The 23,246-nt window shown below is 43.7% G+C and overlaps 1 protein-coding gene across 7 annotated transcripts in view; it reads right to left on the reverse strand.

The window, feature by feature from the left end:
• Positions 1 to 23,246, reverse strand: part of sash1a (SAM and SH3 domain containing 1a) — a 152,169-nt gene that overhangs the window by 34,538 nt on the left and 94,385 nt on the right. For 5 of the 7 annotated variants that reach the window (XM_035617535.2, XM_035617541.2, XM_035617539.2 and 2 more), the window contains exon 2: positions 5,573 to 5,701. In XM_035617535.2, the coding sequence (XP_035473428.2) occupies positions 5,573 to 5,701 (129 nt within the window). Of the gene's footprint in view, positions 1 to 5,572; positions 5,702 to 13,002; positions 13,115 to 13,289; positions 13,967 to 23,246 lie in introns of those variants that run through there. The other 2 variants (XM_047328555.1, XM_047328556.1) reach the window with 2 other exon arrangements.

The following is a 23,246-nucleotide window of genomic DNA, read 5'->3' on the forward strand; positions in this document are numbered from 1 at the left end:
TCTCACAACACACTCCCAGAGGGAGAGTGCTATCCTTTACATGAACTTGCAAGCATCAGCTTGAGATACTGCCCTAGATACCCCAAATTGGCTCGTGTGTGTGTGTGTGTGTGTGTGTGTGTGTGTGTGTGTGTGTGTGTGAATGTGGATGTGTTTTTCCTTCAGATGTCCAAAGAGTTGTTTGTGCACATTTGGCTCTGTGTGTAGATGCGTGCATGTGTGATGCAAATGCAAGACTCTTGATTGTTTAAGCATGACTGGATTGAGTTAAAATAAAAGAGAGAATCAGGGAGTAAACGAAACAGAGAGAGAGAGAGAGATCCGGCTAATGAGGATCACGATATGGGCCGTCAGGGAAACTGGAATCTCAAATGAGTCAGCCCCAGCACACACAAACACAAAAGTGACTGTAAGTCTAATCACTGCATTCGAGAGAGTGTTAAATAGCAGCAGTTTGGTCAAAACATGACTGCAAGGCCCACCACAAACATGAGTTCCCACAGTGGAGTTACCGCCAACCTCAGGGTCAGAAGTAGGCATATATATGGCAAAACTTGAGACCAGGTGGCTCAGTGGATTAACGCCAACTGGACAAGGTTGAGTAAAACTGGGTGGGCAAGTACATTATGAGGTTGGGAAGGAGGACTGCACAAGGCGAGGGACAGGGACCGACAGGAGAGCATGGTGCATGCCGAAAAAGACGTTAGCAGTGGGACCAGTATGGCATGTTACAATCCTGCAGAACTGGTCCATTTGGAATATCTCATAGCAAGACGTATGCACACAATTATGATTGTGCGGCACACACTCAGGAAAGCAGGAAATTCATGTTCTCAGTGGGCAGAATAAAACCAGTCTGCAATGTCACCAATGACCTGCTCCATGTTTAAAGGAATCTAGGAGGAAACCATCAGCACACCAAGTAACAGGTCTATCCTTTCCATTCCTTTGTTGAGAGGGTGTGTGTGTGTGTGTGTGTGAGTGGAGTGTGTGTGTGTGTGTGTGTGTGTGTGTGTGTGTGTGTGTGTGTGTGTGTGTGTGTGTGTGTGTGTGTGTGCGTGCGTGTGTGTGTTCTCATACTTGCAGCACAGCAGGCCTGCGTGCCTTCAGTGTGGAGCATTCCTGAGCCTCGTGGATCATTATTGTTTTGGTATTTTGAGACAAATACCATAGTTATTACAAATTCCAGTGACAGCCACGATCCAAATGCTGACTAATAAATCATACAGCACAATTACAAATATACCACTTGCTTTCCACAAGGGTTATGCCAATAGCGGAGCTATGCCGGCATCATTTGAAAGTAATCTTTTGGCAACAAATACAGCTGTTTGAGCATGTTGACCTGCGACATTTCTAGGCAAAACCCCGAAGGTGGACAGGACAAATAAGCAGCAGAATTCGCAACTTGGCTCGTCTTTCTTCTGGACTGTAGTTTTAACCCGGCTGAACTGACCCCCTTTGATGAAAAGAACTAATGCAGGCATTAGCACAGTAACCACAGACTGTTCCTCACCCTGATGGCAAAACAAAACACAAGCCTGTACTTGAGTCTTGACCCCAACTGTCAAGCTACTCAGCAAGAAAACCATAACACAGCATTCCTGAGGCGAGCACATCAACGCGACACCAGCTGAGGCGATTTTCTGTCAAAAGAACGTCAATGATGAAGTCAACAGTGAGACCCACAAATGAAGGATGCACCACAACTTCAAAATTACCCTGAGGGACACTGTCAAAGAAACTGTTCCAATGTCTCATTATAGTGTACTGCATGTACAAATGTGTTAAATGGATCATCTTACAAACACAAATTCAAAAATGATCCATATCTGTATTTAATGCACTTAATCTGTTTCATGACCGTGGTTTAAGAGAAATTATAACATCTGCTTTCATGTTTTTATCCCTCGGCTATGCACAGCTCCTCACCCAACCAACCAGTCACTGCATGTCTTAAGGATCACTCTTCTGGCGAACTGTGTCCTTTTGGACATTCAGGAACAAAGACAGTCACACATACATTAAAAAAAATGTCTGTGACTATGGTGGCAAAGGTTAAAGAATTAAAGCAAAGCTATTGGTGAAAAGGAAGAGAAAACAAGAAAAGACAAACAAGAAGTATATACAGATCTGCAAATTACTCCATGTACTGTATGTTAAACATGGACGTTAACCCATATATAGAGAGCTTTAAAATTCACTCTCTGAACTGACACTATTGAATTCACAAGATTTTGTGAATTAAGAATAACCCATTACTCTTTGGCCTGACCGTTCACTGACCCGTCACTTGAAACAACACGTTTTGTTCAAGTTGCTGAACGTGTCGCTCCATTTCAATACTTCCAGTCACTTCCACCAATAAGCCTTATGCATCACCAAATCAGCATGCCAGCAAGAGCGACTCTAACTCTTGTTGTCTATGGAGGCGCTGGGAAACCGTGCACGGTGGTGTTAAATCCATAGGTCACATTCCCAAAGGAGGATGTTTATTCAACCCCTTGTGTCCCCCGCTACTCATAAAACTAACATGAAGATACATAGAAATAACCAAGCTGTGAGCAAACAGGAAGAGGGTACATCGATAGTCATCTCTAAGAGAGCCTCCATCGTCAGCTCGCGACAGGGAAAGCTTAACATTTTACCACAATGGAGGCAGCCATCACTTTGTTAAGTGAGAGGTCCCTCAAAAGCTGGCAGCCACGTTATGTTGTACGATGAAACAAAAAACAAGAATAATGTTTAGCTCCACATATGTTTGTGAAAATGTGAGCGTTGCAAGAACATTTCCCAAGAAAACAGGAGGGAAAAAAAATCACACTAACAGAAACCATTTATTAGATTAGTACAGCTGCCGGCCTGAAAGTCAACTTGAGTTTTGGAGAACAGAAAGTGAATGTGTTGTCGACAGACAAAGTTAACATATGAAACCCTCGAATCAGACAGTCAAACGTGAACTCCTCTTGTTGGCACTGTGATTCAGAATATCCATATGTCCAGAATATCCTTTTTCTTGACCCCCCACTTTTCTGAGCGAGAGGCCAAGAAAGGTCAAAGTTACTGTGACCTTTGGTCTCAAACTCATAGGCCTACTGACCAGAGCTAATTTGGATTGACTGCGACCAACTCCTTTGCCTGACAAATTTACAGTATGAGAGAAGTGAAATGATTTATAGCACCCTGTCGAAAACAGAAAATAACTGACCTATAAAAGACAAAACGAAATTCAATGACCGGAGAAGGAGTAGGTCTTGTGGAGACCCGATTGCTCCACCAACATCCTGTAACCTTTACGAGTGACAGGTCTCTCCCTAAAGGCCACGTCCCTCAGGAGTACCACTCATTCAATGTCTCCACATTAACGTGGCTCTTGGACACTGTGACTTTCTCTTACAGTTTGCTATCGGCCCGTAGAGAGACGACTGCATGACGTTGGCCTGCAGCCACGAATTTCTGGACGCACTTCACAAGCTACAGCAGTCATTCGCAGCTCTTTCGGACTGGGTGTTCATTTCACCGTCCGCTCTTATTTTTAGTTATCCGAGCCTCTGCCCGTCGCTCCCCATGTCCTCTTGCGTATTAATTTCACAATACATCTCTCTTTTCTGATCTAGTTTCACAGATAGTGTGCCACAGCCTTCGAGACTATGACAGCGTCGAGCCTGGTGGAAAAATAAAGCTGAAAACAACACATTTCCTAGGAGGAGGAATTTGGTAGAGAAAGAGCTGCAGTAGACTTGAATATTCCCCAAACCTCATTTTTAGAGAAGGACTACACCAAAATGTAAGACAAAGTTCACTCCACATAGCGTGGGTTGATGCTGCACTTTTGAAAGCACTCAATAAGGTGTTGTCTGACCCATATTCCTTCCTCCATGTTTTTTTCCTACTCTGCTTCTTTATTTTGATGCCAGACTTTGCAGAGTGGCAGGACAGCTGCAGGCTCTCACATATTCCCCACTTCTCCTTTTCATTCCCCTCATCCTCCTCCCCTCGCCTTCCTCTGTTCACATCCTTATCCTCCTCCTGTGCTGGGCTTCAGGCTCAGGGCCCAGTCAGCTCTTTTTCTCTCCTCTACGCTCCCGATTGCTTCCCCTTCCCCTGGTTTATCTCCTCAGGATGAGACAATCCCAAACTATAAAACATCCAAACATATTCCTTTTTTCTTCTTTTTTTTACGGTAAAACGCACGTGATGTGAAAAGATAGATCAAAGATCCAAGTCTGTGGCCACACAGAGAGAACGCTTAGCCTATGATCACATGTAAAACACTTGAATCTACCCATCTACAGCTACAGTAGGATGGTTTATGCTTCCCTATCCCTCTCCTGCAAGCTGTGAGAACTGGATGTCTGTCTGCAGTCATTAAATGAAAGCGCAAAATAAATCAGCTATTCACGCAAGCTATACCTGTCAACTCAACCAAAACCATATGTCCGTCTGCAAGCAGGAGAGGCCTCCAGCTAAACTGGAAACCCACTAATGACAGACAAAAATACTGTACATCAGCAGAGACAATTTTGACGGAGGGCTAAAATAAGAAACTCTGAGGTAACATGAGAAAAATCTGTAGATGCAGAACCGAGCCATTGTTTTTTTTCAGGCAACAGTGCTGTATTGCTAACACCTAACTTCCTCATTTCATCGAAGTTCAACATTCTTCTGTCAAGCAGACCTAAGCTGTGGCTTAATTCAGAAAACGAGATAATGAAGAGGCCATTTTTTTTTTTTGTATTTATTTGTTTTCGGAGAATTGAGCCCAAATTCTAAGGCTTCAATTGCCTTAAATTCGCCATGAATAAGTCATATGAAGTTAGAATAACACTGAGCACTTGCTCTTGTTTGTGTGGACCCACTGGGTTGTGTGCTACACAGAGATCGGCCTTCTGCGGCAGCACCAGCAGCATTCCTTCATACATTTGCTGGCAGCTTGGCAACCAAAGGGGTGCCCCACTACCCTACATCCTTGTGAAAAGGAACCCCAAACACCGCCGCATTCACATCCGGAGAAGGCATACAAAGTCTTAAAGAGCCAATGTAGGGTTTAGAGGATCTATTGGCAGAAATTGAGAATAATATATATATATATATATAATTATGTTGTCATAGTGTATAATCACCTGAAACTAAGAGCCGTTTTCTTAAAATGAGCCCTTTGTATTTAAATTGAGAGTGGGCCCTCTTTCTCCAAGTCATGTTGCACCTCAGTGTTACTCCAGTAGCCCAGACCTATGACGGGGAGGGTGAGGTGGAGGGTTTTCAGTTGGTTTGCAATCAGCTCGCTTACCACTGCATGCAACCAAATCATTCACACTGAAGCTTTAAACCTTAGCACACATTCATATTAAATCTCTGTTGCTATTTTTTCTTTGCCAGGTTGTTGGTTAAGACTGTGGAAATAACACAGTGTTCTAAAAGGGGGTTTTTCAGGGTCATTATTAAAGGATTTGCACACAAAAAAAAAAAGAAAAGGGAAAATGCCCAAAGCAATTTGTAGGCCTGTGAGCTGAAAGAATGAGAAATGTTGTAGTGTGTGTGTGTGTGTGTGTGTGTGTGTGTGTGTATTTACCATGTCAAGCTCTTGGGAGACTCGTCGTTTGCGTAGCTCCTCCATGCGATCGCTGACGTCACTGAAGCAGGTGTTGTAGTACTCAGAGTACTCCTGGGCAAGGTCATCTATGTTGCCCAGAGAACCATCCTGGAGAGAGGAGGAGAGGGAGCAGTTTAGAGCCTGGGAACTATAAATGCATTTGCAGTTTGGGTAAATCTGGCATTTCTGAAGAGTGGCAGAGGGACACAAACAATGACTCGCGTATCAACATATTTCCTGCACTGTCTCACAGATCAAAACAAACAGATTATTTTCTTTAGTAGCAGTGTAGGGAAAAAAAGTGAGGAGACGGACTACTTGCATCTTTCAAGCAAACAGAAAGACCTAAAAATACCCCTCAATAAAAGATCTTAGGACATTTATTGATTCTTATCAGGTCCCATCCGGGCGAACCGCGGTTTGTTCCATGGTTATTGTCTATGCTGAGGCTCGTACCAGGGATGCCCTTTACAGCCTCAGACATTCACCGAAACTCCAAACCAAACACATTCTTCCGGCTTGCTGTAGTTTAGATCAGCGCAGTTCCTGTCTTTGTCTGAACACATGTTTAGGATTGAGGGAGGAAGCTGTGCTCCAAACAGTAGGGAGCTCACCTAACAGAATATTCTTTTGATGTAATGCGTAAGATTGAACCCTAGATTACCTTAATAGTGTCATGACTTCAGACCTTTCTATAAAAATGAGTCAGCGAATATAAACCGTCAGCTTGTGGGGCATGTTAACTTTGTTGGGTTCCTTTTACATGATACTTTGTTCCAAACCCGCAACGTTGGACATATGGACGATCTAGGTTTAAATTCACTGCAGTAATCCGGCAAAAGAATTGATTGACTTCTTGAATTAAGCCGTTGAGACTTCCTGCAGGACGTAGAGCAATGTCTTTTGTATGAAGTGAGAGAAGACCGACTCCGAGGCCGCGGTTTGAAATGTAGGCCACCCTGGCAGTGATGGCCGACTGATGAATATTCATCGGTGTTGATCTAATCTGTGCCAGGCAGACAGCTAGCATTGAGTCACTGTGCAGGGTCCGAACAGTCTCTCTCAGTCTCCGTCTTTCTCAACTGGACCCCCTATCTGGCTGCCAGGCCGCACATGAATGGATCACTGTGAGTGTGGGAGAGTGCCACACGCACGCACGCACACACACACACACACACACACACACAGGGGCATAGGGCCTTCTTCGGAGACGGGTGTCTAGTCAGAGACAACACGCATTAGCATGCTCTCGCACGCATGCAGGCAGGAGATTTCAAAAACATCGGGACCAAAACAAACCCTAGCAACCCAGGCATATACAACCCGGGTCAGAGGACTGAGTTATGAAACGGTGATTATTTAATATTGGATGAACACAACATCGCTAACAAACACACATGTTCCGTCTCAGAAGTCCACATCGGCTGGCTGTGATCTATCCTCCCACTGATTACTTGAGAAGTCCTGCTCTGGCCCGACATATGGTCTGAGATGATGTGATTCCAGGCTCACATGTCTTTGAGCAGACGCATTCTGCTTTCCCCTACATTCCTCACACAGACTGAGAGCACGCTCACATTACAAAAAACCCAAGATGTTTTAAACGCCATACACATGGCACAATCGTGCGGATCTATTTGCCACATCCAGATGATACGAAGGAACCCTGTCCTGAGACTGCACGAGCTCTTGATTGCGACTCTCGGTGATCGATTTGTTGGGTAATGTGAGCAGAATCAATTAATCAAGCGTTGCCATTTTCCCGCCCCTGCTCCCAGGGGGAACATTCCACGTAAAACGTCAGCTGTGGACAGGTACAGCCGCAAGTGTTTCGCCGCTTTTCAGATGGATGTGTGTCAGTGATTGCAGGTGAGTGGAAACATCCATGTGTGTGTGCGCGCAGATGACTGAGATTCCTCCAATTCTCCAGTGGCATGAGCTCATGGAGGAGTACAACACAGCTGACCCCTCAAACCCCCCCCCACCATGTAAAGTGATACTGCACATGCTCAGTTGTGGTATATCCACTGTAAGACAGCACGTGGAATCGAGTGCAAAACGTGCAAATGGGTTTAAAAAAATAATAATGTTGGATTGACTGTGAGTGTCAACAGATAAACAGCTTAATCCACATTATAGAGAGATTCTGACAACGTGGGAGTGAAGGTGGAGGAGCATGCAGGGATATGACAGAGGTCCACACATCCTCTCTGGAAATGTGGGCAGGGGGGTGGGGGGTGGAGGCAGGACAAGGGATGATTTGTGGGCTACGGACCATGGCAGCTGTGAGGTGAGAGAAGGACAAAACATCTGGTGGCTGGAAAGACATAACACAAGAGCGATTCTATGCACAAGTATTAAATCCACCGCAGCTTAATCTGAGCCTAAAAAAAACATAAGGGATGGTGTGTGTTTGCATATCAAGCTAACAAATACTTTCTCAATAAATTATTACAACATAAATATCCTTTTGAATTATAATCAAGCAGAATTCTAATGATCTAGTTTCATGGAGGTTTGCAATGGAAACTAATACTGTGGTGCAGCTGATGTAACAGTTACTCCACCCTGGACGTGCGCGAGGCCAACAACCCATTTTGACTTGAACAAAAGCAAAACAGCCATTCAAACACACAACACCCCAGCAGGAATGTGCAAGTACGTTTGTGTGTATTTACAGTAAAGTGTGCACGTGCGTCATGTGGCGTCCAAGTTCATAAAGTGACGGTTCCCTCAAGGTGGCTTCTCCCAACGTGCAGCTGAAATGTGTCAGACCACAGGGAAGGAAACTTCTGGTCCAAGGTTTTGCACAACTCAGAACAGAGGAAATTTCACAGGCTAATGCAGAAGAAGACACTTGTGACAAGTGCTCAAAGCCATCACTGTGAGTTAGTGGCGGCTTTGTTGTTCCACCATCAAAACACAAATCACTGGTATGGCACCACCGTGGATGACTACGTGATGGGATTGCTGCTACCAAGCCAAGTGATTTATACAACACTCATCCAAATGCCTCAGAGGAGCGGAGATGGTTGGCATCTCTGCCAGAATTAACACGAAAATATAGTTAATCCTTCATCTCTTATGAACTTAGTTCAAATATCATCAGCTTTAGTATTCAAATATAAACATAATCGCTCACAAAAGGCAGTATATTTGCCCATTTGAGAGTGGAAACAGCATGAAGGCCCAGCACTCATTTAATCGATTAGCCGCGGCATTCCCAGCATTCGTAAGACAGCAGTGGTTTGTCTATTCAGACTTTCACAGGGTCAGTATTAAGTAGCATCAGTTTATTTGAGAGGCAAGGCTGTGAACCATGTTAAAACAAATTATAACTTAATAAATATGTATATCAAAGTATCTACTTTCCTTTAAACTACTGTGTCTGAGTTGTGTCATTTTTATTTGTTTGACAGAGACATGCTCTCTGGGAAATCCTCTTGTACTGGATTCTGCTAATACACTTTTGGTTTTAGTGAAGTTGGTCACGAAAAAATTTGAAAATTGAATTATGTTTCATTTAATTCAATTATTTTATGTACCTTGAGCTATGAAGCATCTGAATGGCACACTACTAAAGCGATCTCTTGCACAGTTATTAAAATATCCAACCGCTAGCATGCAAGGCAGGCACTGATAAATTGGGATGATTTGATTGCATGATTAGGAATCACTGCCAAGGCACAGAAGCTAATATCTTAATCAAATTGTATTCATGTTTTCCACATCTTGTTAGATGTGTTTCAAAGAAAGTGCGTGTTCAGAAATAAGTTATAAAAAGGCTAAAAGCCATTTGCCCTGGGCCTAATACGTTTGTTCTTGTCTTACTTTTTAGGCTCACATTCCTGGCAGTGCTGTTCATCAAACTGGGGCTCAGTTACTAGGGGGTTGAATAGGGTTAACTATTGTTACAGGGCCGGCCTTGTGACTACCCATTCTCTAGGGGGAAGTACAATGACAACATTTTACAATGGAGCCATGCATCTGATGTAATGTTAGAATGTCTGTAGTATAATCACTTTCATTCGCTACGAAAAACCTCAGGACGGGTGCGGCAGGATGAAATTGCCACCAACTGGCCTGTATAATGTTGCATTGTACTTGTGTTTTGTCAAAGAGGTAAAGATATTGAATTATCCAGAATTACCCTGAGTCATGGATACACCAGCTTAAATCCCAACCGCTCCGAGATCCCCTCACCATGAAAGCAAATGGAAGTAATTGACCCTTCACTCCACCCAGCCCTCTTTCCATCCAGTTCAAGTTTTTTCTGCAGTAAAGGTTTCGCCAAACCCCAACTCTCTTCCAGGAATGGTAAGGTTGTGCCACATTTCTGAATTTAAAAAGACCAGAGGAGAACGGTGAACATGAGAACATGAGAAATGTGGAAAAAAGATTATTAAATACGGGTGGGTTAAAAAGGTACCATGTTGTATTACTCAGCTCCACTAATTCATTATAGGGCACTATAATGGAGAATTCTGACGAAAAGATGTACGGTTGGCTATGAGAGCCAAGGAGGGGGAAGACTGTTGAGGAAGGTGAGGCCAGGGGCCACAGCCCAACCCTTTTAGGGGGCTTCCTGAGGATATCCGTGGCTCGAACAGAACAGTGCTCTGCCAACGCAGCAGAGGAAACCTGCCAGATCTCCGTGCGACCTCAATAATGAGACCACTCGGGGGATGGAAGCAGAGGAGAAGTGAGCCGATTCGGATGGGGCAACAATAGACAGAATTAGGCTATGATAGACTGTGTTACAACATGATTGGCAAAGATATAAAGTGGCCCAGCAAACCGTGGTTTGGCAGAAGAGGACTGAAGCATACGCGGAGCCACTCTGTATGAAGTGTTATGTAGGAGGAAGCAAATCATCTAACTAACCATATGTTTCCCTGACACAATCAATGATCATGTCTCGAGAACAGTATCCAACCTTTGGGTGTAGAGATGAAGCGCTGTCTAGAACATAATCGGTTCTTTTCCAAATGAACAAACTGCCACCCACGCCGTGTGAAACAGAAGTCTTTAAACAGAGAAGGATCTCCCCGCAGGCAAACAAAATAATTCCATTTAGCCGTGGCTCAACATGGCCTTTCAAGCAAAAAAATGGGATGAGACGGTTCTTTCAGAGGAAGGCAGAGGGAATAATGGATCAGCTATCCCAAGTTTGATCAGATCATCAACTCAGGCAGGAGGCACAATCAGAAGCTTGCCCTGGCTGAAGGCACGTCTCGAGATCTGTGCTACATTGCACTGAGAGATACAGGAGTTATTTTGGATATAAGTGAAATCCACAGACTCAAAACATTTGCCAAAAAGAAGTGCAGCAGAGAGGAAGTGGGACGGATTACATCAGGGATCTTTAAAGACGCATGACTCAAAAATATTGTACAATAGGCTGGAACAGAATTATCAGTTTCCAGTAGGGTAGTTTTAATGAGGTTCATTTTACATTCAGTAAAGATTCAGATCTGGGGAGGAAAAAAACCTTGTATCCACAGTATTAGAGTGGAACTAGAAGCAATTTCCAATTCAGACATCTTTAAATCCGACTACTTTGAACAGCTATGGCTCCTGTGCCATTTAGTCCTAAACTGCCTTTGACTCTTAATTAGCTGAGGGGTTATTTACTTTGCTTCAACCACAAATAAATGGCTGACTTACTTAGGTATTCTTATTAAACACATTCCAAAACAGGCTGCTGTGTATGGTTAACCTCAAAGACAGGCGCCCCTCAGAAAAATACTGCAGACTTAAGTGAACTTTAATATACAGTAGAAACACGATGAAACCTTATTCCGAAGGTGCAAATGCAGACGACATTATGCAAATAAACCATTCGCCGTTGGCCGTTTTAATGCTTATCTGCACCATCACTTGAGGTTTAAGAGTAATTCATGAGTTTGACATGTCCGCTGAGACATATGCTGCTGGTTGGAGACGAGGGATAGTAAACATGTTGTCCAGATCCTTATCAGGATGGATGATGTCTATCAGTGCAATTATGTAGGCCTGTTCTCACAAGTGGGGAGCAGAGATAAAACACATTCGCAACAGTGGATTAAGTCGCGTCAGAAGGCTTGGGGCAAACCGAATTTTAAAGGGCATTCCCATACGGGCTCCCAAGCAAAACAAAAGCCATTGAAAGTCCGAGAGCAATGGTTATATATATAGCAGATCCATTTTTTTTTCAGGGAGATTTGGTGTTCATTGTGCACAGGATAATACCCTCAAGTATGGGAGCATGAGCACTTGATATATAATATAAATAAATAACATAAAAATATACAACCTTCTGAAGGAGCGGGCACATTGTATTTTGTGAACCGTACTCACGAGCAAAGAAATAATGCAAAGAAATTAATTAGTTTGACAAGTTGTCATTAGCTATTGCTTTTACACAAATAGTGTACATTTGCATTAAATGGTGGAGGTGGGTTAGGGTTAGGGTCACATCTGTTTCACACAAAAAAGAGTTCAAAAAGTTATCTTTTTGCTGCTGTGTATGTCACTGTGACTCAGTTCTAGTTGCAAACCCTCATAGATAAGCACAGCTCCGCAGACATTTGCCTCCAGAGCAATAAATCCAGGTAAATTCCAAGGCCGGGAGCCAGATCTCCCACCCAGTGTCAGAGGGCAGAGCATCCCCCTCCTACATCACACACAGACTCACACTCACACTTACACACACACTTACAAAACCATTCACATCTTCGGTGCCAGACCAAACCAAATTAACACCTCTGTCTTCTAGCAGACTGGAAGTGACTGCAACACATTTGGTCGGCAGATCAATCAGATCCAATGGCCTGTAAAAATCAAGGCAGCTTTGGCTGCCAAACAAAAGAGCAGTGTTGCAAAAAGATGTGTGGCGTTACCATACACAGCATCTCCAACGTCACAAGCATTTAAAGGCAAGGTCATTTTACCATACGTTGAAATAACAAGAGTTTATAAAGAAGACAGGGCTCTCAAAATGTCCAATTATCAAGAGGAGCAGTAAAACTGAGGAATCTGACCTAACTTATTTTATTAAAATGCAAATTAGTGAAATGGTTTTTTTTAATCCCATATTAACCACAACATATGTCTGGGATCAAGTGATCTCACAGCCCTTAATGTGAACTTCAGGAAGTCCAAAGCCCTCTTGGCACCTCTGTTTTTAAGTGTGGTGTCTGCATTAGCCGGTCCACCATACAGACATAACTCATCTCCTCAGAAAAATATATAATTCAATAGAAATAAACATCACACTTGAAAACTCTGAGAGCTACCTGAGCCTCTGGTCGACCAGTGAAGCTCAACAATATGCACAGCAGCTACACAAATCGTGCAAGCACACAACATGGACACACGCATGCACAAAGTAGAGAAGAGTTAACCTTTCAGTGCATTGCCTTACATACCATAGTCTCAATCGATTCCCCCTTTAGCACTGCAGATCACTGGTTCAATAACAGTCTACAACCAAACCACATGGATCCCAGAGCACGTCAAATGCTGCAGGACTTGAAACGTGCGTCTCTTATGAGCACGTTTAAAGGCGTGATTTGCATGCAGAGACTAGTCGACTACACAACCACTCCATCGACAAATCAGTGTCAACCTGGTGGATGAGGGTGAAACCTATCGCTTAGCTGCGACCGTGTCACCCCTCCCCCACCCCCCCGAAAAAATGCTCTCCAAAACTTACCAGCATCCCCATTACATCCGTCCACAGTTGGGAAAAGCTGTCGGCCGCAGCGCCGCCGTCTGCCCGGGGCTCGCCGGGCGGCGGCGCGGCCCCCTGCTCGCCCTCCATGGTGTTGGGGTAATTTGTGTTCTGGTGAGAAAGTTTGAATTCCAAACCCGCGGGCAGGGGCCCCGATCACCAGCAGTAAGTACGTTGTCGGTGCCAAGGCTGCTCCTAGACAAAGTTGCCCTTGACGCACCGGTGAAATGCGGCAGCGTCGCTTGGCACGATCCGAAGCTCGGTGCGTAAATGTCGTGCTGACATGTTAGACGGAGTTTCCCACGACAAGTCGTGCGCTGAATTTAAAGTACATTCATATAAATCGGGAAAGAAGGGCGGCCTTGAGTTGGGTCGACCCTCGACAGGTCATTCCTCTGAGAACCTCCGAAGCGCGGTGCTCCCGGCTCAGCGGTCCGCGCTGCGCCGGCGCGCGCCACCGGCACAAGCAGGACCCCGCACCCCGCGGCGAGGAGTCGCCGACACGGTCGGGAGAAGTTCCTGGAAAGTTATCGGAGTCCCTCGACGAGTGACCGAAAACTTGTCTGGACTGGTGGAGCGGGCACACGCGAGCTTATTTCCATTAAATATTTCGAGTGAGCGATCGCCCGGAGCACAGAGCAAATCCTCCCAACATTGCGCCTCCCCCTCCTCCCCACCCGCCGCCTCTCTCCCTCTCTCCCTCTCTCCCTCTGCCTCTCACACTCCTCCCAACAAAACATTAGAGCAGGAACTAAGAAACTGTTAACCTGTTCCAGAAGAGCAGTTATCAGGCAATAACTCACACCAACTAAACTGTGTTTATTCCAACAGTGAGTTTTTCGTTTTACCAAATGTGCCTCTAATTGCCTTTTGTTAACAATTTAAAATTTGACTTTATAGTTTTGCTGAGACCTGTGTATCCTCTAAAATTCTTTATAGGGGTAGATAAAGTTCATATAAGGAATTTGTTTAGCCGGACAGAAACACTTTTTTTTTGACCTAATGCTCACAAGGCTTTCCAGTAATACATCTCTGGGGCCCGCGATGAATGGGGATTGTGAACAAAGCACATTCTCCACACAATGGTATGAACAATGAAAAAAAGCGCATGGGAAAAAGGTTTTTAAGGGGGTGATGCATGCTGGGCTTTACGACTGGACTGGCACATATCTGGACAAAATGCTGGGCAGTAACACGCACAATAAAACAAACTATAACTTAATTTCAGTTACTTTTGTTTTAGGATTACCAAACACACACGCGACGCAAACTAAAGCAGCTTTTTTAGAATGCAACAGCTCTCTTTGCCGCAGATCCCATTTGAATACAAGTGGGATAAAGTGGAACGCGTTGTGTACAAGCATGAAATTGCGCAGCTATCTCGTCTGATCAGCCGTTTGTTATGCTCCGCCGGCAGGCTACTCTATTGTAATGAAGAAGTCCAGGGACCGTCTCTCTGGCTCTCTCTGTTATTGTCAGAAGCATTTTTTTTCTTTTTCTCAGCGCAGCAGGAGCAGCAGCTGCCGGGTCTTGTGATTGATGCCAGGAGGGGCAGAGATATATGGGAGAGAGTGAGTCGAACTGAACATGTTAAATCACAGCTCCTCACTCGGCTCTGTGGCTTCGAGTCAATCTGAAAGGCTGCTTTCACCTGCTGTTCACCACGATGGGCTCGAACATCCCATGCACACATATCAGAACATGTATTTAACACAACCACACGGGGGGAGAAAAAAGAATGGAGCAGAAAAAAACATGTTAACTCCACATTCCTCTCGGTTACCATGTAAAAGCTGATCGGTTACACAATAATCTCAGCAGCTACAGTTTCACCTGTAGTGTAAGCAGATATGTGACGGAAGGCCTCGTGCGGACTACGCAGGGTGAAAAAAACGCTCCCACACATGTATCACTGACATATTTGCATTATTTATCTATTTGTAATCTACATGATGATTGACGTGGCATTTAATTTAATTATTCTATTATGAGGTAATCTATTCTGTAAGTAAGACCTACAGTAGGAAGTTACAGTAGACACTTAGTAGATTAGAGTGTTATGTTAACATTTGCTAATACGCACTAAATCATAAAGTTGATGGGGATGACATTTGTTTAGTTTTTTTTTCATTAACTAAAACTTTGGACAAGCAAATTTTGACCAAGTGATGGCACTTTACAGAAAATGTCAGGGGATCACAGTTTTCAAGAATAAATTTCCAATAAACCAATACTTTACGATATTTCAATAAGTCACTATAGAAAGAATAATTCAAACCTTTCAGGCTACTCCTCTGTGTTGGCACCGGTCATTACATGATATACAACATCATGGTTCAAAGGGTGTGTAGGTGCAGGACGACTTTTACAGGCCTCGGATGAGCGGCAGCTGTTCAACAATGTCCTGCTCACGGTCTAAACACACAGAACACGCGCGCTCGCACAAGGGAAGCCTTGTCGGCCGGCACGTCGACAGCTTGGGGGTCTGCACTACTGACCTCAGGGTGACAAGAGCAGCGAGCGGTAGGTGTGCCGCGTCTGTACTAACATGACGCCACTGCTCCATCCATCAGTCTCCCCCCGTTTCTACAGTACGGCGACCATGTTGTTTCATTTTGAGGCACTACTCTGATCCCCCCCCCTTGTAGCTAAAAAGGGCTGTTGAAATCCCACACCATTCATATACACAAACACACACCACATACTCCCACTACTCTGTATACACAAAAGACTCTTCCTGCACCCCCCCATACCCAAATAAAAGACAGTGTGACCCCACCTGGAGCACCTCAAACAGAGGGGTTAAACTGTTAATGAGCAGTGGAGGAAGCCTGTTGACTCGGTGCACACTCATCAAACACTGCTGGTGTGTGTGTGTGTGTGCGCGTGTGTGTGTGTGAGTAGACGCCAGCTTTCGCCTTCTCTCTTCACACTAACCACTAATCAAGGTGTCATGTCGCCAGACAAGGGGAAACAAAAGTCGCTTGCCAGTTAATTCGCCGGGTGCTAACTTCCAAATTATTACGTTAGGGGGTTGCCTCCTTTGATCAATTTTTTGGGGGATGGTGGGAAGATTCCACAGGAACATTTGGCTCAAAAACGAGGACCAAATATGAGACATGAACATGAAGAGGATACGCCTGCAACCAATTCACAATGCCTATAAAATTGTCCTGAGAGTGCGATGTGAGAGCTAAACTTATTTCATGGTTCTGAAAATATATAGTGGGGTTCTGTCATGAAGAGAATGATGTCATGAATATAAATTGCTCACATAGGTTACTTTGAACATCGTCCTGAAAGCCTCGGGACTTGGACCACATCCCGACTGATGTCAAGTGTGGTAGTTATTTTGACACCTGCACTGTCTTTTATCGGTCTTCTTTCATCTATTATTGATAGTCTCATTGTCTTATCATACATTATTCTCCTGTGCTGATCCTGAGGCAGAAAATTACACTGTGTCATCAGGTTTGGGATGGAGCAGGAAAACCTCTGCAAGGGAACGGGAAACAGGAAGAATTAATATCTGACATGTCGAGGCTGCATCAGCCCGGGGTCATGCAGCGTGTGACTTTTTGCCCAAAATAAACTTCTTCACTTGGAGCCAGGGCAGATGCCTGTAGGTGCTGGATTTTCAACACATAACCATTAGGACAAGTCCTTTCTCAAACACTCCCACAGGTTAAAATATGTCAAAGATTCAAACAAACCTGTCGAGTCTGTAGATTGTCCGTCAATGCACTACAGTTGACTTATAAACATGAAGATATAAATTAGACATCATGCCAAGTAGTATCAAACATAACATGGAATGAAAGGTCAATTTATATATTTACAAAAAAAGATTTTTCTTAACAAACAGGAGGTCAAAGTCTGTCATTCTTTTGGTCGTATAACCATGAGTGGTTAGTCCTAAAGTGGTTAGGAAAAAAGATGCATGAGGCTGAGAGGCACCTCGAGATAGAGACCGAAAAAGAATGCAGATGGTGTTAAAGCAGAGCAGTGCTGGACCTCCCCTGATAGTGAGAGTGACCCTCGCTAGAGGTCAGTGACCCCCAGGCCTTGAAAATAGCCTCTGGGGGAGACCACGCTGGCAGGGCTGATTAACATGGCGGACAGACATCAAGAGCACCACCAACGCACTTCGGGAATGCTATGTGACCACACAACACGGACATGCTCGTACATACATACTCGCAGCAGTTTATAGCAGTAGAATAACAGCTTTTCCAGCAAGGATCCTCTATATTTTGAAGATGAAAAGTGATAACATATGGTGAATTAACCTCCCTCCTAAATATTTACATGTCACATTTGGTAAATAACCTTCATTGGGTGAATTCACACAGCCACAATGTACAGTATGGTCAATAGTCTATACAAAGGATACAAATTAAAAGGGTATGCAAAGGTTTCAAATAATATAATCTCTTAACAGCGAAGGTGTGTATTCAGAGCAGTTCTGCTCTGATTACCATATCTTCATTTCATCACCTCTCTTAACTGTTTCTATACGTCTTCCTCCTTTTGTTCAAATCAACATATATACAGGCTCAAACCCAAACCTTAATTGGATCGAATGTCCTGAACCCTTATCTCTCAGTTCTCGGGGTGCTATCTCTTAGTGAATAATTGGTATCGAGATCTTCACATCATTAATTCCCTCTGAGTCGACGGGTGAAAGGCCTGAGAGTCCCCAGGCATTTTTTCTTCCATCTAATCTGGATGTGAGCATTAGTTGTCCTTATTTATCTGTGTTTGTGTGTGCGTGCGCGCGCGCATGTATGTGTTTTTATGTGTCAGAAAGTGTGTGTGTGTGTGTGATGAGTAGGCGGCCAGGCCAGCCCCACTGCGCCTCGCATGCCGCTGAGCCTTGTGTGGGAGTTATCACACAAGCCCAATTAGCATGACAACTAATTACTGTTTCCTCGGTCCCCCTCCCCCAGCCAAGCAAGTCATTAAATTAAATAAACACGCTGGTCTTTCCACTGAAAACAATGCTTTCAGGGAGTAATAATGAATGCGCTTGCTGTTTGTGTACGTTAGGTATTACTTTTCATAGGGTGGTGAACCACAACACTGGAGTCTGTTGAAAGCAGTGGAGAAATGTTCAGACTTCAAACATCTACACAGGAATGACCTCTGGCCTCGAAGGGAAATAAAGAGGGAAACAGAGTGTGAGATAAACACAGAAGAGATATATGCATAGGCATACACAGCCAGAACAGGAGATTAAGGTCTAGCTGGGGAATGAGGTACACATTTGAATGTGTAGCGTACAGTATGTTAGCAAAAACAATATCTGTAGACGGGTTAAAGTCAAGGAAAACTGTATTCCTGCATCTACCGAATGCAGGACAATATCCTCGGAGTGTGTGAAATGCATGATTGCAGAGACGAGAAGAAAAACACTATTTATCAGTGTCATTGAGGATAAAGCACCGTGACCTCCTGATGCCACAGTATCTCAGACCAAACATTTTCAGTGGAATTCTCTCTGGTCTCTTACATTCTTCAAGTAGAATTTCAAGCGACTTTGGCATTTAATTGAAAGAGTTTTGTCTGTGTTGGCTCTTTTTTTGTATTATTGTGTGCTCTTCAACCCTGAAGGATGTACATGTAATGTATATGCATGCTGTCCAAGCTAAATAATAGTATAATTGTGAGTAGTATTTACAAGTAGTAAGGAGTGCTTTCTTTAATGGAGCCACTGTGGACTCCGGCAAGGAAAAAAGCTAATATGAAAACAAAGCATATTTCTGCTAAGCCCTGGATTCCCAGATTCTCCATGCAATGTACGCCTCCCTGGCCATGTGGTAGGTGATTGTGTTACACTAGTGTGTGTGTGTGTGTGTGTGTGTGTGTGTGTGTGTGTGTGATTCCTGGGTGTTTTAATCAGGCACGACTGAAAGGACAGATGCTGTTTTGGACGAAGCGAGCTTCCAAAGGTGTGAGCAGCTTTGTTTGAAGGGCCAGAGTCCTATAACTGAGTAGAATGGGTTTTGGCAACTGGTGAATATTTGCAGCAGGGCAGGGTGCATGTACAGACAGACAATGAAGATATGTTGGTCTCACTCTGTGGACGCAGGTCATGAGATGCGGTTGGCAGCGTCGTTGGTGTCAGGGTGGCACTGCCAGGCTGAGGGCTGATGTCCAGTGTGTCATACATTCGACTGGTTAGCTCACTGTGTACTGGAGCCCTATGTTACAACTCTGTACTGTGGCAGAGAGAGCTTGTGAGTGGTTCACAAGAAATCTTTTGAGTCCTACCCAAAAAGAACATCAATCTACTTTACAGAAAATGTAATTATGGACGTATAAAATGAGAGAAAAATATATATATTTAGATAAAAACCCAATTTTCCTTTAAATATCTTTGCGTAACTTTTTAGATGTGATAGCAACCAGGAAGGCACAGCCCTGTAGGTGTTCTAACAACTACGGAAAAGAATCTTAAAATCTCAAAAACCAACCCACAACTACTTGAGTCTTCTCAGCCTGATCAGACAGCAGAACACAGTCAAGCTGTGTTGGATTGGATTTTTGCCACAAAGAAAACACAGGTTTGTCATCGGTTCCTTTGCTTATCAGTGTAATGATAAGTTTGCTAATGTTTGCCATCTTAGACTTCCATGATCCTATAAACTCTTCCAAAAATGTTGCCTCCTCTCGCTCCTGTCTGGGAACAGGGCAGCAAAATGGGACACAGTTGTGCCCCCTGTTGATGTCAAATATGCTGCACTGACAATACACAGCACAGTCTCTCCTCTTGCATGTGTAGGACGGAGACAGGACCGTCTAATAAATCCTCTTGCACGTCCTGTTGTGTCAAGTCAGCTGTCCGCTTTGCCATATGTTAGCCTCCGGGCTAGAAACTGTAAAAATAGGCTTGCCCTCGCCGTTATTAATGACCGTGTGTGCTGTGAACACGCCACATAATCATCCATTGCAGTTTCATACCAAGCTCAGTTTTATAGTGCAAATTTCCACTTTATATGACATGAATACACACTCAGGAAGGCATGCATGCATGCATGCATGCACATTCAAGCGTACACTCTCGGCCGTGCAGCGATACGGTAGCTTTGTATTTACTGCACAGTTCCAGAGCTAACAAGACAGTAGCCACTGGGGCGAAATAAAAATTTTATAGGCTTGTCTCGACTTTGTTACTCTCTGCTCTCTAAACACTCTCACCTGTTGCCTCGGCTAAGAAGGTTTCAACAGGAACATATTTTAACTTTGGACAATCGTAATTAAAAAGAGAAGATGGATTTTTTTTAATTTTTTTACAGAGCCAACTTGAACTAGGGGAAAAACAACAACATTTAGTGCCTACAGAGGCAGTGACAGACAGAGAGTCTCTTGTGGAGAGTGGTGTGAGAGGGAATGTAGTTCTGGAGATGCCCTATTATCCCCGGCACGCATAAGGCAAGGCACGATTATTTGTATAGCACATTTCAACAACAAGGCAATTCAAAGTGCTTAACATTAAACATTAAAAGCAATTGGGAAGAAACAGATAAACTCACATTAAAATCTAATACTAATTAAAAATTAAAAAGACTCGGACACATTCAGCAGCCATGCACTCACTCGCACAGAATCAGGGGCTAAAGATCGATGTAAACTGCAAATCAAATCAAGAAATAAGAGACCGGAGATAGGAGATTTTTTATCTTTTCAAATAAAATAAAAAAATTGCACAGTAAGCAGCTATGTATCATGAGCATTTACAGCCCCACTTCCCCGGGAGATTTACCTCAGATTGCTAGCAGCAAAAGCTACAGACTTGGCTGACATTTGGTTATGCATTAGATGTTATAATAAATTATCCTTGGTGCAGCCCCAGGCCTCACTGTGGTGCGGCCTTCTATAATTACTGTCAGTGTTCACACAGCCATCGTATATCTCACACACAACCCCGCGACACATGATCTGTCGCACACACTTGGTCACAACGGTGGAGGAATATCCAAACCTCAACGCAGAGAGAATTTCAACACCAACATATCATTCAAATGAATCCCAATGCGCTGTGCTACGGGGACATACACCAGTCTGTTGTTAAAGATATTGGAGCGTGTTGGGCCATAACCAGAGTTAAATAGTTTCCCCATAGCATAATTCAAATTCAAAAGCCGAAGGGGGGAAACTGAACCGAACTCTCTGCCTATTTTGCAAACATAAACACTAAAAATGAAGATACTCAGAGTGCAAACCTCAACCGATAACCTCATTTGCTCGCAATTTCATGAATTATTCTTATGACATCAATTTCCAGTCAAACTGAATCATTTGAAAGCTATATACTCCCTTAACATTTGGAATAGTGTCTCTGTTTATGTCATTGTTGGAAGCACACATTTTTGGGCAAAGTCCAATCTGTCCAATGAGCTGTCTAAGAATCTAAACAACTGGAAAAAAAATAAATTTTTACTCAAAGACCACAGGCTAAAATACCCCCACAGGTTCTTCGTTTTAGCTCAAGTGTCAGCAGAAGCTTAAAAGTGAGAGATTTTAATCAGTTTTCAAAATCCAACATTGATTTGTGACTGTTCTTCAGGCACCAGACTCAATTGTTGACTTGCTCTGTACAACTGGCTCCACACTCCGGATTCAACTGTGGTCTGACAGCATGTACTGTACAGTATGTGGCTTTGGCAGAGCACACACACCGCCTCCCCTACTGACATCATTAACTGCTCTGGTCCAGAGTTTAACCTTGACCACAGCACATTCAGCTCCTTTTCACGTTTGCTTCCCAATTAATTTATTCCACTCAAGGTTCCTCTCTCTCCCTTATCCATTTCGGACTTTCTGGCTTTCTGACATCGCGTTGAGGGAAATCATTTTCACCAGATTTCATTTGAATTTAATTCTGGTCCTAAAAAACATATATTTGATGTTGAATGGAAACATCTTCCAAAGGTGTATGCATGGAGCACGGTCACACAAGTTCTTAGAAAACTGCACAGAGACAATCAACAAGCAATTGTGTTTCATTCCTTCAAATAAACTGGCCGCTCTCCCTCTTTCTCTCTGCGCGCGCGTGTGCGCATGTAACAGTCTCAATCGGTCTCTGTCTGTCTGTCCGTCTACACGAAACTCAACCACACGACAACACACAAACATAGTGCAAGCTCAGCTCTCTCACCACTGCAGCCCTCCACTTTCACAGGAATTCCACCCCCATTTCATCCCAGAGGATCCTGCTTACACTGGTAAAATATGAACCCAGTGGCAGCAGTCGAGCCACAAAAACACAAAACAAAACAAAACTTGTATACTTTCCTAATTACTTAAACAGGTTCACATGACGACCTACAAGGCTCTGGTCAAACTTGTGGCGTGTGAATCGTCAACGCACAATGTTGATGCTCATGTGGGGAGAAGGGAGAAGAAGAGACATGGGTGGAATCTTCCCCTTCTTCATCTCCTATGGTCAACTAAAGTGCTCGGGTATTCAAATTAAAAACAATAAAGGGAAATTCTTGAAAGTTATTATATTCACCCGGGCAAGCAATGTAGATTACTGGTTGTTGAAATATTCCACCAAACTCAACAAGTTGTCAACATGAAGTTAAAACTATAAGCCTGGGTATTCTATCACACTATTGCTGAGACATTATCCAAGTTTCAGAACTGATAGAAAAACTTGAATGATAAATGTCAAGCATCGTCACAAATAAACTCAGGAACTATGCTCAAACAACATTATACACTCAGGTCTAACAGCACACCAAGCTTTTAAAAATCATCAATAATCTAATAATTTGAAAAAACTGTGTGTCTGTTTCTGTGTCGTTACTTGCCGACTAACTCTGTGATGTGGTAAAAGGGCTTAGAGGTCACCGTGTAAATCCCCTGAAGCTTGGCATGAGACGTTGCGACAGTTGGTCCAGCCTGACGAGACCTCGTTTGTGCTGTTGGGGA

Source organism: Scophthalmus maximus, chromosome 18, assembly GCF_022379125.1.
Source record: "Scophthalmus maximus strain ysfricsl-2021 chromosome 18, ASM2237912v1, whole genome shotgun sequence".
NCBI classification, from domain to species: domain Eukaryota; kingdom Metazoa; phylum Chordata; class Actinopteri; order Pleuronectiformes; family Scophthalmidae; genus Scophthalmus; species Scophthalmus maximus.